At 42.0% G+C, this 20,104-nt stretch overlaps 1 protein-coding gene across 1 annotated transcript in view; it reads right to left on the bottom strand.

Annotated features, from left to right (window-relative positions):
• LOC132393015 (phosphorylase b kinase regulatory subunit alpha, liver isoform-like) overlaps positions 1 to 20,104 on the bottom strand; it is a 221,448-nt gene that overhangs the window by 168,467 nt on the left and 32,877 nt on the right. Inside the window, exons 7-9 of the mRNA XM_059967706.1 lie at positions 10,378 to 10,458; positions 6,195 to 6,293; positions 4,017 to 4,163 (exon numbers count right to left, since the gene is read on the bottom strand). Of these exons, the coding sequence (XP_059823689.1) occupies positions 4,017 to 4,163; positions 6,195 to 6,293; positions 10,378 to 10,458 (327 nt within the window). The remainder of the gene's footprint in view (positions 1 to 4,016; positions 4,164 to 6,194; positions 6,294 to 10,377; positions 10,459 to 20,104) is intronic.

Genomic DNA, 20,104 nt, shown 5'->3' with positions numbered 1-20,104 from the left:
ATTAGAGATTTCTTACGTTTCCAATTAACTACTTTTCCTATAGGTCCTGATAAAAATTTACTGGACGATCTTTTAAATTTAAAACTTTTTGTTAATGGTTCTATTACCGGTAACTATAACTTGTTGATTGAATCTAGACAAGACTTTCTAGATAAAATAAAAAAAAGCTAGGGAGGAAGACCTAAATTGTCAGATTTCTGATGATAGATGGAATAAAATTCTTAAACGGGTTAATAAATCATCTTTCTGTGCTCATCATTCTCTTCTACAATTTAAAGTGGTTCATAGAGCTTACTTTTCTAAACAGAAGCTGTCCAGTTTTTATCCGAATGTTTCTCCACTTTGTAATAAATGTAACTCTGCTGATGCCTCTTTAATTCATATGTTTTGGTTCTGCCTTAAAATTGAAAAGTTTTGGTGGGAAGTATTCCATACCTTCTCACAACTTTTTAGGGTCCAATTTGACCCAAATCCCCTTACTGCCATGTTTGGTATTATTGCAGATGAAGATATAACTTTAAATACTTCTAACCTACAGGTTTTAGTTTTTACCTCTCTTTTAGCAAGGAGAGCAATTTGCTTAAATAGAAGGAGTCTACCCCTTCTACACATCTTCAATGGCTACGTGATATTATGTCTTATTTAAATTTAGAAAAGATCCGCTGCTCAGTCTTAAATTCAAAACAATCTTTTTATGATATCTGGGGACCTTTCTTAAATTACTTTTCCAATTTATAAAGCTTAACAGTGCACAGACTTTTATGTATATTTTTATCTTCTCTGCTTAAGCGAATATGTTTTCTAATTTATCCATTATCATCCATCAGCTTTTTTCTTTGGTAGTTGGTAGGGGGTTGACTTTTTTTTTATATAATTTTTTTTTATGATGTATGACCTATCTTTAAATTTTTGATTACAGGGTGGTATACCTTTAGGTGTTATGCTATAGCATTTTGATCAATTTTATCACAAGATATGAATGTACACAAGTCATGTTGAGATGTATCTATGTGTTGCACTCTGTAAATCGTGTTTTTTTTTTCTTCTGAATAAAAATATTGTAAAAAGAGGATTGGGAGACTGCTTCGCTGAACATCTATATTCCATCTGGCAGCAACAGCGGGATCTCCCGGTGGCCACCCATTTTAATTCCACTTTCCATTCCCATTCTGACATGTCAGTCCATGGCCTCTCCTACTATGATGATGAGACCTCACTCAGGCTGGAGGAGCAGCATCTTGCATGCCATCAGGGTAGCCTTCAACCTGGTGGCATGAACATTGATTTCTCAAACGTCTGGTAATGTTCCCTCCCCCTTCACTATTCCCCATTCACATTTCCCTCACCTTATCTCCTTAACCTACCCATCACCTCTCTATGGTTCTCCTCCCCCTTCTCTTTCTTCCATGGCCTTCTGTCCTCTCCTATGAGACTCACCCTTCTCCGTGCCTGTATCCCTTTCACCAAGCAACTTCCCAACTCTTTAGTTCACCCCTCTCCCACCTCCCGGTTTCACCTATCACCTTGTCTTTCTTCCTCCCCTCCCCCCACCTTCTAACTCAGACTCATCGTTTTTTCTCTCCAGTCCTGATGAAGGGTCTCAGCCCTAAACATCAACTATACTCTTCTCCGTAGATGCTGTAGATGCCTGGTTCCTAAGGTTGTCATAGCTGGGGGCGGTAGTGGGGATAAGCTCCAAATGGTGTGCGTCTCGAACAGCCTCTGACAACCAAGTCCAACTCTTGGCCTTTACATGTGACCTAGCTACTAGGCCCGGAAGAACTGCTTCTACTGACAAGGGAAGGGGCAAAGGTGGACCACCGGCACCTCAAAACCAGTTTTGATGTTGGGCAGGTGGGGCTCGTAAGCCTCGGACAGCAGCCCACCTAGGAGTAGGAAAACCCATGGGAAAGGCTTTGAGAGTAAATCCCGAGGAAGAAATCTGGAGCTGAGGTCTCTAAGGCAGCTTAATGTTGTTTACAACCTCTTTTCGGCAACCTCTGCGATGACACTGGTGCCAAGCTGTACCGGCGCTTGCCCTTCCCTTGAACTACATGAGTGACGTGGAGAGGGGCAACCCACTGCATGGGCAACAGCCGGTTCTTCAATCCTTCCCACCCAGGCTTGCGCCCTAGAGAGGACACAGTCTACCAGAGACACAAACCCATGATCCCCGAGATTGATGGCTGCCTGGCTTGCTGAGTTCCTTCAGCATTTGTGACAGGTGAACACTCAGTCTATCCAGCGAGTACAGGGGTACAGATGTCCTGCCTGACCTGCATCATTTCCATTACTGATCTTGTCTGTCCATTAATACTCCTGCCTACATAAATCAGCCAATTTCAGTTCATGTAATTGATTTCAATTTCATTGACACTCTGCCACATTATTTTGGGGGAGGCGGAGCTAAGAGTCTTACTACCCTTTGTGTGAAGGAACATCACATAATAGCTATCTAACCTTCAGTTTTTTTTTGTTTTTTGTTTTTGTTAACCCTTTTGTTTGCCTGCAAGATGGTTTCTGTTGTCTATCCCCTCAATTCTTTATGACTGTCCTCAACAAGATACCTCTCTATGAAAGTTGATACAGGAGAATAGCTGTGTGGATTAGAGGAGATGAGATGTCTCTGGAAAGGATTAACTGGAATTCTGCAATGCTGGAGCATTTCTACCCCTCACAATTTCAGCTGCCAGGAGTTAAAACTGCCAGCGTGTCCTATATCTCTAGGGATTATCTCTTTGCTTTGCTGATTTCGGTATTCATACCTCTAACCATTGCTGCTTCTTCTTCATTTTAAAAATCTACTGTTCTTGAACTCAGTGTGAATAATCTTACACTTCCCTACAGTGAGTTCATCTGCTACTCTACCATTCATTTTATTTATCAATCACCATTTGCAACTATCTGCAACAAATTATTTTCTGCAAAATCCATTTGGCACAATCAGCATAATTATACACAAACAAGAGAAAATCTGCAGATGCTGGAAATCAAAGTAATACATACAAAATGCTTGAGGAACTCAGCAGGCCAGGTAGCATCTATGGAAAAGAGTGAGCAGACGGTGTTTTGGGCAGAAACCCTTCATCAGGACTGGGAAAAGAGATCAGAAGTCAGGGTAAGAAGATGAGGGAAGGGAGGAAGAAGTACAAAGTAGTAGGGGTTAGTAAAGGGCTGGGAAGTCAATTGGTGAAAGAGATACAGGACTGGAGAAGGAGGAATCTAATAGGAGAGGACAGAAGACCACAGAAAAAAGGGGAGGGGTACCAGAGGGAGGTGAAGAGCAGGTAAGGAGAAAAGGTGAGAGAGGGAAATTGTGAATGGGGGAGGGCAAATACTGGAAGTTCGAGAAATTGACGTTTGAGAAATCGATATAATTATACAGATAGCTCTTAGTTGCCTCATCCTAGTAATTTCTAAACACAGTGCTACTATCCACTTCCTGTCAACTGTTTACTGCTGCATCATTCTCACACTCGCTTTCATCCTCCTAACCAATTTTTTACCAAGGACATTGGAAAGGACGTATATAAGAGTCAGTATCTCAGGAAGGCAACATCCATTATCATGAACTGCCCACCATGTGGGCCATGCCCTCTTCGCAATGCTGTCATCGAACAGGAGACACGGGAGCCTAAAGACCTAAATGTCAAGGCTTAATTTCTCCCCACTGCCAAGAGGGATCAATCTGAAAAACAACGGACTAAATATTTTTTCTCTCTCTTTGATTTTACACGAGTGTTGTTACTTCTTTTTGCATATAAAAGTTATGTTAAATTTATGTTATCTTCAGTTTATTTTTGTTTATATTTGTCCTCATAATGTAGTGTTGCTGCCAGTAAAAGCTAATTTTCATACCCTGCACCCTTTACCGAGGACATTGTGTTCATATGCCCATGACAACAATAAACTTGAACATGCAATTGTCTCCAAATCAAGATTCTCCCAATTCCTTGGATTGAATCTCACTGAAATCAGCTGCAGAAAACACAGTTGTTGAATGTATGGGAGCTTACTTGCAGCTTGGTAATGATTTCATTCTTTGTCACATTCACCAGATCGATGTCTTCCACAGCAAAGGCAGGGTAGGAAATAATTGAAAGCAGCCCAGCATCAATCTCTTTTGATGTAGATGCTCTGGGTAGCATAGAAAGAAGAATGGACTGGAATAGAAGAAAAAAAATCAATTAAACGCAATCAAACCAATGTACTTGGACTGATCAATAACCCATGGAAAACATCTGGTCCAAATTGTATCCAGACCACGTCATTAGCTCCTCCACAGATCAGTTGGCACAGGTATTTGCAGATAGTTTTAACCTCTCGCTGCATTCCCATCTGTTTTAGGAAGATCAGTTTCCTAGAGTGTAAGAAAAACAAAGTAATGTGCCTCAATGGCTACCAGCCAGTAATTCTAACATCCACCATCACAAAGTGCTTTGATACGCTGGTCATGGCATGCCTTAACTCCAGCCTCCCAGACCACCTCGACCCACTGCAGTTGCCTGCCCTGGAACAGATCTATGGCAGAAGGCACCTCTTAACCCTATATTCATCTCTGGACCACCTATGGTTTATAATCTAGTCATGCCTTTAGTACTGTAATTCCCAGCAAACTCATCTCCAAATCCCTGGACTTAAGACACATCACCTCTCTTTGCAACTGGATCCTGACTTCCTGACTAACAGACTGTAATCAACAAGAATAGGAGGTAGCACCTCCACATCAAATATCTTAAACACTGGTCCCCAATGAAGCTGTGTTCTCAGCCTCCTACCCTACTCCCTACACACACACACGATTACGTGGCCAAATTCAGTTCTAACTTTACAAGTTCCTAGGAGTGAACCTCCTGTTCTGATGTCACAGCCAAGGAAGCTTACTAGGGCCTTTACTTCTTCAAGAGGCTGAAGAAATTTGGCAAGCGACACAGGTTTTTGTGGCAACTGCTCTGCACAGTGCATGAAACCACAGTGTTGTCAGCACAGCCACACACATCACAGAGACTTTGACAAAGTCCATCCTACCCTCCATGGATTCTGTCTACACTTCTCATTGCCTTAGGAAAGCAGCCAACATAATCAAAGACCCCTTCCACTACAAGATACCAAAGCCTGGAAGCATGTACAACCAGGCTCAAGAATAGTTTCTGTATTGCTGTTATTGGACTATTTAATGGTTCCCTTGTACAATAAGATGGACTCTTGACTTAAACATAGAAAATAGGTGCAGGAGTAGGCCATTCGGCCCTTCGAGCCTGCACCGCCATTCAGTATGATCATCCAACTCAGAACCCTGTACCTGCTTTCTCTCCATACCCCCGATCCCTTTAGCCACAAGGGCCATATCTAACTTCCTCTTAAATATAGCCAATGAACCGGTCTCAACTGTTTCCTGTGGCAGAGAATTCCACAGATTCACCACTCTCTGTGTGAAGAAATTTTTCCTCATCTTGGTCTTAAAAGGTTTCCCCTTTATCCTTAAACTGTGACCCCTCGTTCTGGACTTCCCCAACATCAGAAACAATCTTCCTGCATCTAGCCTGTCCAATTCCTTTAGAATTTTATATGTTTCAATAAGATCCCCCCCCCAATCTTCTAAATTCCAGTGAGTATAAGCCTAGTTGATCCAGTCTTTCTTCATATGAAAGTCCTGCCATCCCAGGAATCAATCTGGTGAATCTTCTCTGTACTCCCTCTATGGCAAGAATGTCTTTCCTCAGATTAGGGGACCAAAACTCCACACAATACTCTAGGTGCGGTCTCACCAAGGCCTTGTACAACTGCAGTAGAACCTCCCCGCTCCTGTACTTGAATCCTTTTGCTATGAATGCCAACATACAATTTGCCTTTTTCACCGCCTGCTGTACCTGCATGCCCACTTTCAATGACTGGTGTACAATGACACCTAGGTCTCATTGCACTTCCCCTTTTCCAAATCGGCCACCATTCAGATAATAATCTGTTTTCCTGTTCTTGCAACTTCAGATCTACCTTGTTGTGACTTTATAAATTGCTGTCTACCTGCACTGCCTCTGTACTCACACTTTATTCTGCATTCTGTTACTGCTTTACCTTGTGCTGCTGAATATACTGTAGATTTAGTACAAGGTGAATTAGTCTGTACCACTGATATGCAAGACCAGTTATAAGTAAGACCAATTGACCTGCACATAGTATTCCCTCAGGATTACCTGGCAATGTTGTACCTCATCCGGAAGAACATGGATGACTGATCGTGGGCCTCCACAGGCTCCAAACAAATCCAGCTCATCGATTGCCTCCAGAGCTGCCTGCAAGTAGAGGACAATTAAATGGATCCAAAAACATCCAAGCCAGGCCTGCCCCATCTACATGGGAGCCAACCATTACCCAGGCTGTCCCAATTCAAGCATTGCTGATCATTTGGATAAACACAGCAAACTGGTTCAGCTGGTTTAAATAGTAAAATTCACTTGAATTTGCCACTCAGTTCATGGAAGTAAATGTTTTGCTTCTATGAACATACAACAGGAATTCAATTAATCACCTTTCAACGATCACTGGGTAAGCCTCGTCTACATTTCTCAGCCTTTAAGTTTAATTAAATTTTGACAATTTTCAAGCACAAAGAGGAACAGAGATGTGCATTTAATACATCTCAAATATTTTAATGAATTGCTATTAACACAATTCTTTAATTTTCTTAAATATCCTTTCTGTGCAAATGATTGGGGACATGCACCTTGTTCAATGGAAGCCCATCACTGACAGGTTCGTTAACATGTGCCTCCACTGTAACACTCTGTTTGCTCTTGAAGAAACAGTCAGAGGTTTACAGAGTTAGACATGTCAAACTTCTTTCAAACAACTTTAGTTTATGTAACTTGTGGTGCTGAGTGTTTTGAGATCGATTATTTGAGCCTGCAACTCAAGTCTGAGAAGTTAGATCTAAAATCATCACATTAACTGAGTGAGTGAACTATACATACTAAACATTTTAACAGTTTTTCTTTACTCAGGAACCTCAAAACAACAGGAAAATTGAATCCAACTCCTAAGCTCTCCATTTTCATCTGCAACTCTGAATATAACTCGTGGTGATCTTTCTTTGTTCAGTATTGTTGAGCCAAAATGTTTACATTGAAGTGATCTCATGATAAGTATTTTAAATGGTGACAGTGGGTTAACCCCAGTGGAACATTGGTGAACCAAGATAGGTTGGAGATGGGGTCTCTGTCATACTTTTGAGCACTGCAGGGCAGGCTTGTTATAGAGGAGTACTCTTTATATCAGATTTCACTGGGGTCAAATTCCTCCTTAGAAAGGCAAAGCAAGCATAAATTTTTTGCAGCTGTCACATGCAATCAACTGCCACAACAAAGCTTTGTAACCTTTTTCCCATCCCTACCTCCCCACTTGCCCTACAAACATGCCTGTGCTGTGAACTGCAACATTAACTAGTGTTATTCTATGCTCAGTGAGTACAAAACAGGACTTGTGGTCCACAATATCTGAACTTGGACAGGGTGACAGTTAAACAAGCAAAATTATTTTGTTGTTGGAGCTGCAAATAGTGTATGTTTCAATACCCTGCTGACTTTAGCCTTGTGTGGTAAAGAAGACTTTGGGGAATCAACAAAGAAAACCTAGCTCCACTCTCTACTAATGGAGGCACGATGCTCATGTTCCCAGTCTAATTAAGCTGTCAGAATGCCACGATGGGACCCAGGTATTTATTTAGCAGAACGTCCTTCCGGACCAATGGGCAGCGATGCCAGCAACCCACTTATTTAATCCTGGTCTAATCACAGAACAATTTACAATGACCAATTAACCTACCAACCGTACGAGGAAACTGGAGCTCCCGGAAGAAGCCCACACGGCCACAGGATAAACGTAGAAACTCCTTACAGGCACAGCAAAACTTACAGTGAAATGTGTTGTTTGCATTAACAACCAAGGATGTCACCGTGCTGCATCTCTGTTGAGCTGGTGGCTCAGACTTAGTTACTTTTTCAGGTTTGTAGGATTGGCTTTGGGGATAGAGAGGGGACACAGGGTTTAGGGACAGACTTGTGGAGGAGTTAGAGGTGTCAAACTCGAGACCTCCTCTTTGCATTCCATGTTGATGTGTGACAAAGGACAGGGCATAAAGGTTCTGATGTCGGGCCAGCAGACCAGCAAGAATTAGGGCTGGTGGCCACCCCCCATTACCACCAGCTCAGCAAGTCATCGATGGGTTCCTGGTTTGAAGTTCAATACGACCAAAGGAACAAGGACTGGTGAATCGGCGAGACCAGTATTTGGGGCTTAGAGTTCAGGATCTGGAGTACAAGCGGGGTCTTCATTCAACAAGTCAATGATGATGAATGAGGATCGATATTGAAAACAGAAGCCCGAAGTCCAGCCAAACATTGAGGCCCAGTGGCCAGACCCCTGAACCTGCAAGTCCATTGGGCAAGTTGAAGGTCCAATGTCTGTGAATCCGCAAGTCCACAGGGGACTGAAGGCCTGGCCTGGGGCTGGAAGACTGTTTATGATTGGAAGGAGGATCAGGGATTATCTAGCTGTTATTGTGTTCTGTTTTGTTCTGCTGAGCATTGTAGGCAAGCTATGTTGGTGCCAGAATGTCTAGTGACATGAGGGCTTCCCTGCCTCCAAGCACATCCTTAGGTTGTGCTGGTTGTTAATGTGAACAAGACAGGTCACTGTATGTTTCAATGCATGCACGATAACAAATAAATACAAATCTGAACCTGAAGTTGTGAATATAACTGAACATTGTACAATGATTAGCACATCTCAATCATTAGAATCTCAGATGGAGACGAGAGGGCCTACAGGAGCAAGATACACCAGCTAGTTGAGTGGAGTCACAGCAATAACAGTAACATCAGTAACACCAACCAGCTGATTGTGGACTTCAGATGAGAGAACACATACCAGTCCTCATAAGAGGGATTAGAAGTGGAGACAGTAAGCATTTCAAGTTCCTGGGTCAAGATCCCTGAGGATCTAACCTGGTCCCAACATATTGATGCAGCTATAAAGAAGGTAAGACAGTGGCTATATTTCATTAGGAGTTTGAGGAGATTTGGTTTGTCACCTAAAAAACTTCTGGTATAGGCGGGAGGTTGGGGACTACTGCACAGGATCGAAAGAAGCTACAGAAAATTGTAAAATTAGTCAGCTCCATCTTGGGTACCAGCCTCTGTAGTATCCAAGACATCTTCAATGATCAATCCCTCACAAAGGTGATGACAATTATTAGGACCCCCGTTACCCAGGATATTGTTACCGTCAGGTAGGAGGTACAGGAGCCTAAAGGCATACACTCAGCGATTTAGAAACAGGTCTTTCCCTCTGCCATCTGATTCTTAAATGAACATTGAACCCATGAACACTACCTCACTTTTTTATGATTTCTGTTTTTGCACTAATTTTAATATACACATATATACTTCCTGTAATTGATCTATTTACTTATTTTCTTTCTATGTTATCATGTATTGTATTATACTGCTGCTGCTAAGCTAACAAATTTCACGACATATGCCGGTGATAACAAACTGATTCTGATTCAGACATGTCCATTCTGACTTTTTGATGGCAGTAAGCCCATCTGGTCAAAGACCTTAAAATTAATGACAATATTACTTCATATTATAAGAAGAATTTTAGACTTTCCAACAAGAAGGACACCTGGTTATGGATGAAACATTGTGAGGATAAAGATAAAGATACGTCTGAAATGCCGACTATTTATTCCCCCCAGAGCTGCTGCCTGACTTGCTGAGATCCTCCAGCATTTTGAGTGTTCCTCAAGACTTCCAGCACTTGCGGAACCTTGTGTGTTCATTGCCTTCACATTCTGTTCTTCTATTAATAAAATCAAAGATTTCTTAAGCATTATTCAAAATAAACAGTTCTATCAACAAATCTTGTTAGCTTTAAAGTCTCATTCAAGGTCAAGTTAAAGTTCAAGATTATTGTACACATGTACATCTCCAATTGAAACAATGTTCCTCCGGACCAAGGGATCCGCACAGACCACACAAAGTAATATTACCACAAATAACTTAATAAATAATAAGGTGCATTTATGACACAAGTTAGAACGTAAACAGAAGAACATGACTGGCTCTTCAAACGTGATGAGACCTGGTCAGTGGCAGGGAGTTCAGTGCTCTCATGGCCTGGGGGAAGAAGCTGGTTCCCATCCTAACAGTTCTCGTCCTACACCTTCAGGTTCTTACACTCTGTGTAAAACTGCACCACTTTAGATTACTTCTCTTCATTCTTAATATCTAGCTTTAAACTTCCCTACACTGAATATCAGTTGCAATTGCCTAGCCAATGCATTCTGTACTACCGTTTACCGGCGGTATTTATTACCTTGGCCATGCCCACAGAGCTTGCATTCAACTCTGCTATTCCCTGGTTCATTTTATCTCCTCGCTCCCACATGCCATAATCCTAAGAAAAAAGGACACACATCAATTTTATTTGTCTGCTGTTATTGAGACCATGAACATGTGACAACCACAATGTTAAATCAGCATTCAATAGCAGGGTCTCATCAGTGGAGAACACATCCAGTTCAAAGACTTCAGCAAGATCACCACATTCAGCCTGCAACTGAACCCAGCTGCAATGTCCCACTTATAACAGTGCAGTGGTGTGACACCAGATTTACTGGAATTGGTATCCGATATCATATGTACCAACACACAGGGAAAAGCTTGTCTTATACAGATCAAATCATAATAATGCCAAATAAACTGTAAAAGTTACAGAGAAACAACAGTGCAGGTGAACACTAAAGTGCAAGTGCACGGACAATTCAAAGTGACCTACTGGGAACTGAGCATAGAGAGCTCTTCCCGCAAGGATAAAGCACTCCTGGGGGGATCCAGAAATGTAGCGCTGAAACTTTTGGCATACTGGCCTTCATAAATCAAAGTATTGAGTACAGGAGTTGGGATATTATATTGAAGTTGCACAAGACATTGGTGAGGCCTAATTTGGAGTATTGTGTACAGCTGTGATTGTTTACCTACAGGGAAGATGTCAATAAGAATGACAGTCTGCAGCGAAAATTAACATTGCCAGGATTTGAGGACCTAAGTGATAAGGAGAGTTAGGACTTTATTCCCTAGAAGGTAGAAGAATGAGGGGAGATTTGACAGAGGTATATAAAATTATGAGGGGGTAAAGATAGGATAAATGCAAAGAGGCTCTTCCCCTGAGATTAGATGGAATTAGAACTGGAGGTGACGGGTTAAGATTGAAAGGTGAAATGTTTAAAGGGGAACGTCTTCATTCAGAGGGTGGTGAGTGTGGAATGAAAATGCCAGTGGAATTGGTGCTTGCGGGTTCGATTTCAACATTTAAGAGAAATTAGATATGTACGTGGATGAGAGAAGTACGGAGAACTATGGTGTGGGTGGAAGTTGATAGGAATAGGCAGATTAATAGTTTGGTCCAGACTAATGCCTGTTTCCTTGCTGAAGAATTCTATGACTCTATGTTGATGTCAGGGAAGACAAGTCTCTCGTCACATGCACAAAGGTACAGGAGGAATGTAAAGCAGTATCATGGGCACATTGGTTCAGTCAACATTTTGCTTACATCTTCGGAAACAGCTCAATTTCTGTCTTTGACATCTCTTTTTTTCCCTTTCAGTGTTCTCTTGAAGACCCTGACCTGGAGTTACATGCTGACTTCAGTTCTTTGCGGGAATGGGACCCACTCTCACCACTGGTTGCTATTTGATATCACAAGAACGCAGACTGGAAGACTAGCGCCTTCTGGGTTCCAGGATTTCATTGCTCTGGAAGCGGGCAGACTCAAGGTCAGTACCTCTCTGCAGGAAATAGTGTGTCGTGGGAGATGAAAGATGGAAAGCAATGAGCTGGCTGCTGGCTGTGTGACCCGAGACCCGAGTTCTTTGGGCACAGAGCTTGAAAAAATCAATGCAACAGACTTTTAACATCATAAATCAGCTAGTCATTTGTTATGTCTCTCCTCTCACTGTGAAACGGGGACACCTCTTTTATCCCTTATTATGGAGAGAGAGTGATTGTACAGTCGGCCCTCCTTATCCGTGAGGGATTGGTTCCGGGACCCCTCGCGGCTGCTCAAGTCCCTTATTCAACTTGTCTCAATGCGGTGAATCTTAGGACCCAGCGGAACCCCAGACCTTATTTAACCTGTCGCAGACCACTGGACATTAGGACCCGGCAGCAGAACTCTGAATCCGCAGTGTTTCTGTTCACGAAAATAATCACGATCACGATTGAAAATAAAGTGGAAATAATAAAGTAATCGGAAAGAGGTGAAAGGCCATCGGTCATTGGAAGAGCATTTGGTTACGTCGGTCAACGATCAGAACAATTTTAAAGGATAAAGAGAGAAAGGCACTGCCCCAATGAAAGCTACAATTATTACTAAGCAACTCAATGGTTTAATTATTGGGTTTTGGGTTTTTGATCCTCCACATCAACCTGGCACGGTGGAGAGCGCACTCGGGGGCAGTCTGTCACTGGAATGAACTCAGGAACTTCCATTCCTGAGCCCGGCGCTGAAACATACGTTCTTAAGTGTTTTATATGCATAGAAAGGTAAAATATATACTATATACTAAGACAAACGTTTGACTAACTGACGCTAATTAATACTAGATGTACCTGTTCCGACTTACTTAGTAAGAGAACTTAACGATTTTTTTCAATCCCAATCCACAATAATCCACGCACATCCTCCTGTATACTTTAAATCATCACTAGATTACTTATAATACCTAATACAATGTAAATGCTATGTAAAATAGTTGCTATACTGCATTGTTTAGGGAATAATGACAAGAAAAAAAGGTCTGTACATGCTCGAACAACAAGTGCTGGAAGAGCACTTCTGGGTTTTCGCAATTCACGGTTGGTTGAATTCGCGGATAAGGAGGGCCGACTGTAGTAAATCAAATACCAGGTGAACAAGTAGTCTTTGGGGTACTGCAAGTCTGCGTCTTATTTGATGCTTTGCTGCACACTTGAGCGCTCAGTGGGAGCACCAATGCTTTTTTAACCATTTAACCATATAACAATCACAGCACGGAAACAGACCATCTCAGCCCTCCTAGTCCATGCCGAACTCTTAATTTCACCTAGTCCCACCTACCCGCACTCAGCCCATAACCCTCCACTCCTTTCCTGTCCATATACCTATCCAATTTTACCTTAAATGACATAACTGAACTGGCCTCTACTACTTCTACAGGAAGCTCATTCCACACAGCTACCACTCTCTGAGTAAAGAAATACCCCCTCGTGTTTCCCTTAAACTTCTGCCCCCTAACTCTCAAATCATGTCCTCTCGTTTGAACCTCCCCTACTCTCAATGGAAACAGCCTATTCACGTCAACTCTATCTATCCCTCTCAAAATCTTAAATACCTCAATCAAATCCCCCCTCAACCTTCTAGGCTCCAATGAATAGAGACCTAACTTGTTCAACCTTTCTCTGTAACTTAAGTGCTGAAACCCAGGTAACATCCTAGTAAATCGTCTCTGCACTCTCTCTAATTTATTGATATCTTTCCTATAATTCGGTGACCAGAACTGTACACAATATTCCAAATTTGGCCTTACCAATGCCTTGTACAATTTTAACATTACATCCCAACTTCTGTACTCAATGCTCTGATTTATAAAGGCCAGCGTTCCAAAAGCCTTCTTCACCACCCTATCTACATGAGACACCACCTTCAGGGAACTATGCACTGTTATTCCTAGATCTCTCTGTTCCACTGCATTCCTCAATGCCCTACCATTTACCCTGTATGTTCTATTTGGATTATTCCTGCCAAAATGTAGAACCTCACACTTCTCAGCATTAAATTCCATCTGCCAACGTTCAGCCCATTCTTCTAACCGGCATAAATCTCCCTGCAAGCTTTGAAAACTCACCTCATTATCCACAACACCTCCTACCTTAGTATCATCGGCATACTTACTAATCCAATTTACCACCCCATCATCCAGATCATTTATGTATATTACAAACAACATTGGGCCCAAAACAGATCCCTGAGGCACCCCGCTAGTCACCGGCCTCCATCCCGATAAACAATTATCCACCACTACTTTCTGGCATCTCCCATCTAGCCACTGTTGAATCCATTTTATTACTCCAGCATTAATACCTAACGACTGAACCTTCTTAACTAACCTTCCATATGGAACTTTGTCAAAGGCCTTGCTGAAGTCCATATAGACTACATCCACTGCCTTACCCTCGTCAACATTCCTCGTAACTTCTTCAAAAAATTCAATAAGGTTTGTCAAACATGACCTTCCATGCACAAATCCATGCTGGCTACTCCTAATCAGATCCTGTCTATCCAAATAATTATAAATACTATCTCTAAGAATACTTTCCATTAATTTACCCACCATTGATGTCAAACTGACAGGTCTATAATTGCTAGGCTTACTTCTAGAACCCTTCTTAAACAATGGAACCACATGAGCAATGCGCCAATCCTCCGGCACAATCCCCGTTTCTAATGACATCTGAAAGATCTCCGTCAGAGCTCCTGCTATCTCTACACAAACTTCCCTCAAGGTCCTAGGGAATATCCTGTCAGGACCCGGAGATTTATCCACTTTTAAATTTCTTAAAAGCGCCAGTACTTCCACCTCTTTAATTGTCATAGGTTCCATAACTTCCTTACTTGTTTCCCACACCTTACACAATTCAATATCCTTCTCCTTAGTGAATACCAAAGAGAAGAAATCGTTCAAAATCTCTCCCATCTCCCTCGGCTCCACACATAGCTGACCACCCTGATTCTCTAAGGGACCAATTTTATCCCTCACTATCCCCTTGCTTTTAATATAACTGTAGAAACCTTTCAGATTTACTTTCACCTTATTTGCCAAACCAACCTCGTATCTTCTTTTAGCTTTTCTAATCTCTTTAAGATTCCTTTTACATTCTTTATATTCCTCGAGCAATTCCTTTACTCCATGCTGCCTATATCTATTGTAGACATCCCTCTTTTTCAAGTTTCTAATATCCCTTGAAAACCATGGTGCTTTCAAACCTTTAACCTTTCCTTTCAACCTAACAGGAACATAAAGATTCTGTACTCTCATAATTTTACCCTTAAATGACCTCCATTTCTCTATTACATCGTTCCCATAAAACAACTTGACCCAATCCACTCTCTCTAAATCCCTTCGCATCTCCTTTTTGCTGGTGGGGGGTGTTGTTGCTTTGCTGCTGCTTATGCATGTGGGGGGGAACTGGGGGGGGTTGGGGTTCTAACATTTAATTGTCATTCATTCTTTGGGGCACCCCTCTGTTTTCGTGGATGATTGCAAAGAATAAGTTCAGGATGTATATTGTATACATTCCTCTGACATTAAATGTACTTTTGAAACCTTTGAAACAACAGACAAAACTAACAGCAGTAGTAGCCCCATTTTGAAAGCCTAACACATGACAGCCAAGGCAAGCTGACATAACAAACTCTAAATTTCAGAACTCGGGACTTGGAGCAACAGCAGCAAGTTTAACAGCAGTCGGTCTTGGAGTTCATTTGTGAGTTTCACACTACAGGAATTTACGAGGCAAGTTTGCTACTTGTTAATTAATTGTTAATGGCAAATTTAACTAATTACCAGCAGTCAATAAAAAGATACAATCCAGTGGAGTGGCCATTTTAAGAATGGGGAGCTGAGGCTGTATAGGTATTGAGTGAAAGGGTGGGCCTTTAAAATTAAAAAATACTGTGATGAGCTACAGGTAAGTTTTAGTTTGCTGTTGGTCCTTGTGTTTGATTCATTGTAGGTTGACTGGTAGTTAGGGTAATTAGTTAGGGTAATTGAATGCTTCTCCTGCAAGCTGTGGGAAACGGGGGAACCTCTGCGGCTACATCTGTGGGAATTGCATTTCAGCTGCAGCTCCTACCAGACTGGACTCAACAAATGGAGTTGGTGCTGGTCATCAGGGAAGCTGAGACTGAGAGCTGGTCCCACCCAAGGTACAGGTTCTTAAAATAAATGACCAGCAGGAATAGTCAAGGAAATAGGCAGAAAATGCAGGATTCCCCAGTGGACATTCCCCTCATTAGCAAGTAGTCTTGTTAGATATCGCTAAGGGTGACGTTTTTTTCAGGGGTGGCCATTCCCCTCACTAATGTGTATTCTCATTGGATATTGCTAAGAGTGATGGTCTTACAGGGTTATCAGCAGTCAGGGCACTCTCTCTGAGACTCAGAAAGGATGCAGTCAGAGTGAAAGTGAAAGTGGACAGACAGAAGATTCTGTTGCCTGCAAGAGAAATATTAGTGTAGGTCACCTCCCAGGTGCTAGGATCAAGGACGTCTCTGAGTGGCTGTAAAAAATTCTCAAGGGGGGGGAAGGTGAACAGCCAAAGGCCGTTGTAAATGTTGATACAAAAGACAGATACAGGGGATGAGGTCCTACAGCATAAGTATAAGCAATTGGTAAGAAATTAAGAAGCAAAATGTTGAGGGTAGTGATAACTTGTACAAGCGAAGTCAGAGATAGAAAGTAGGCTGAATGAGCATGTGGCTGAGGAACTAGTGTAGGGATGGGTACTCTTGAACCACTGGGATCTCTTCTGGGGGCAGAGGAGACCTGCACAAGAGGGACAGGTTGCACTTGAACCAGACAGCGAAAGTGCTAAGATGATAACATGAGTGAATCTGCAGATGCTGGAAATAAATAAAAACACAAAATGCAGGCAAAACTCAGCAGGCCAGACAGCATCTATGGGAGGAGGTAGTGATGACGTTTCGGGCCGAAACCCTTCATCAGGAGTGAAGTAACATGGGATGGTTGAGGGGGGATAAGAAGTGGAGGGAGGGATAAAGTAGAGAGCTGGGAAGTGATAGGCTGGAGGGAAATGGGCTAGGGGGAAGGTGGAGAATTATGGGAAATAAAAGGGAAAGAAAGGTAGGGCTGGGGGGAGATTATAGTGAGGGGGAAAAAGAGAGAGAAAGAGAACCAGACTAAAATAATAGATAGGGATGGGGTAAGGGGGGGGGGGGGGGGGGGGTTGGGGTATCAACAGTGGTCTGTGAGTTGAATGTTCATGCCGGCAGGTAGGAGGCTACCTAGGCGGGAGATAAGGTATTGCTCCATTGACCTGCGTGTGGCCTCATCTTGACGGTAGAGGAGACCGTGGACAGACATGTCGGAGTGGGAGTGGTCTGTGGAACTGAAGTGTGTGGCCACAGGGAGATCCCGCCACTGCTGGAGGACTGAGCGCCGGTGTTCTGCGGCAGGTCTCCCCAATGTATAAGATGATAAATGATTCAAACTAGATTGGCTGGACCATGCCCTCTTGATGCTGCCATCAGGGAGGAGGAACAGCAGCCTGAAATCCCACACATCAAGGGTTAACTACCATCACTTCTACAACTGACTGGAGAAGTGTGAACTCCACCCGTTTGTATTTTCTTTATCTTTTAAAATGTGCACTACTGTCATTACTTGTTTTGTTTGGCCCATGTATAAGCAGTATAATCTGTGTAATTTGTTAACTTTTTATTTTTGTCACGTTCTGTGCCACTGCAAAAAGGTAATTTTCATGGCATTTGTGCTTTGTGTATATGCCTTGTGACGACAACGAGCTCTTCATTGACTCTGTTTCTGAGGATACAGGACTGGTCTGACAAGAATAACAATGAGAATGAGTTAATCAGGAGAATGGCAGCTTAAGTCACAAGCTCCTCCGGAAAAACGCATATTAAGCCCCGTTAACCCATCAAATATAGTATTTTTCAAAAAAATTTGAACTGAAAAGAGGGGCAATAATGGGGAAAAGGAATGGAAATTAAAAAAGCGACACTGCGGAGCCTGCGACCGAGAGGAGTGCAGCGAGCGGCTCTCCGACCCGACCACGTGCGAGCGAGGCAGCCCCTGGGCCTTGTTCAGTCGAAGTGGCGAATATCTTCGAAATCCTGAAAGAAATAATGGAGGTCCAGAAAGATATAAAGCAGTAGCTCCGTGATATTAAGGCGGAGCTCGCCGGCGTCAATCAAAAAATAGCGGTGGCAGAGACTCGAATTGAGAAGGTGGAAGATCGCGTTCAAAACGTGGAACTGATATTGAGTAAGACGATAAAAATAACATCACCAAGAAGGTAAACTGCTTGATCTGGAGGGAAGATCACAGTGGAAAAATATCAGAATCTACAACGTTCCCGAAGGAGCAGAGGGCTTGTCCATGATGGAGTTTGTCAAATAGTTACTGCGGGACGCGCTGGATCTTCCCTCGGTTATTAAGCTGGAAATTGAAAGAGCGCATCGCGTGTTCGTTCCGAAACCTACCCAGGATAGAAAGCCACGCTCAATAATAATTAAATTCCTGCGGTACAGCACCAAGACGCAGATTCTACAAAGGGCCTGGGGTAAGAAGAGAGTGTTTTATGACAACAGGACACGGTTGTACCAGACAGTGGAAGAGGCGACTACAGACATGAAGGCCAGGGGGTTGTCCGTTAGCATCACCAAAACGAGGGAAAGCCTGACTGAGGAATTATCCTGCTCCGCTTGGGAAATAGTGTGAGAATCGAGAAGGCAGGAGACCCGAGGAGGCAGAGAGAAATATATTAGGAAGAGACCAGGAGTTTCCCAAAGAAAGTCGTCACCCCCTTCAGAAGAGCCATAAGGTTTGGCTAACTTTAAAAATGTTGAGAAGCTAAACGGAAGCGAAAGTTGACGGTGATATACCTATCTCAAGAAATACTTACTATAATGTGGATTTTATATACTTAGTAGTTATTCTTTATTCGCTCACTTACTCCTTTTTCCCCACCAAAATGAGTATACATGTATGTAATGTGTGTGTGTATATGTATGTATATATACTAGTATATATATACTAATATATATATTAGTACACAGGGAAATCTTTTCTGTGTAATGGAATTGTTCACTGACTTTTATGAATACTGTAATGGGGGCCCTCAACTCACAAGTTGGAGGGGTTATCCCCCACAGCTAGACATTTCCTCTAGCTCAACGCAGGATCATCCACTAGATGAATCACACGTTCGTTGCCATTTTTGTTTTTATTTGCGTTTCTTGGTTCTTATTTGTTCGGGGAGTAGATCGATTAAGTTTTATTCTAATTTCAATGATACATTGACAGATAAATACAGATGGCTAAGGACAAGGTAAAATTCATTTCTTTTAAAGTCAATGGGCTATTAAATCCAATCAAATGTAGGAGAATTTTATCCAATTTGATTCATACTGGGAAAAATGGTTCAACTACATAATGCCTCATAGGCCTGATTTTATTCTCACAAATCAATGAATCTGTTGTAAAAAAAAGATCATTCCCTACTTGTACATAGTTCTTTCCTATTGCTTGTTTTTTCTTTCCACTCTTTTCTATGAGTGTATACCTCAGATAAATACTTTGTAGAGATTTGTGATATATATGATTATATGATATATATATGTACAATGTCTGAAATACATCTAATGGAAATGTTTGTTTGATGATGAACTTCAATAAAAATAAATTATTTAAAAAAAAAAGAGAATGAGTTAATCAATCACAAACTTGAAGTATTCCTGGACTGAAAGGTCCAGCTTTTATTCAAGGGAAAAGAAACTGGTCTGCAGACCAAATGGCAGATCAACAACAATCTCAAAACAATTTATTGCAACAGGAGATGTGATGACACAGCCTGCATGTGAGCTTTCTAAGGAATTACTTTCAAAACTAGATTCAGGTTTTTTCAGAATTGAATGAAGAATTTTGTAGAATAGGGTCAGTTTTGAGGTTTAGTGTGTGGGTAAGTAGGGGAATGCCTGAACAGAATTGGGGATTGTAAGAAAATTAGTTAAGTTTGTATAATGGTCAACTTGGGTGTCATATAAACTGGAAAGGGATAATGACAGTGTCAATAATGGAGGCACAGTTTAATCATATTTTGGGGAAGCATTTGTATTGAATGGTGTGGGGAAGAGCTGGGGTAAAAATAAACACTCACAACAGGACATGACCATAAATTACAACAGGGAGAACGGGAGTCTGTCTAGTGAAGTAGACAAAATCTGATTGGAGGCAACCCTGCAG

The sequence above is a fragment of the Hypanus sabinus genome, chromosome 4 (genome assembly GCF_030144855.1).
Source record: "Hypanus sabinus isolate sHypSab1 chromosome 4, sHypSab1.hap1, whole genome shotgun sequence".
Taxonomy (NCBI): Eukaryota; Metazoa; Chordata; class Chondrichthyes; order Myliobatiformes; family Dasyatidae; genus Hypanus; species Hypanus sabinus.
This window is presented reverse-complemented; position numbering and strand designations above follow the sequence as displayed.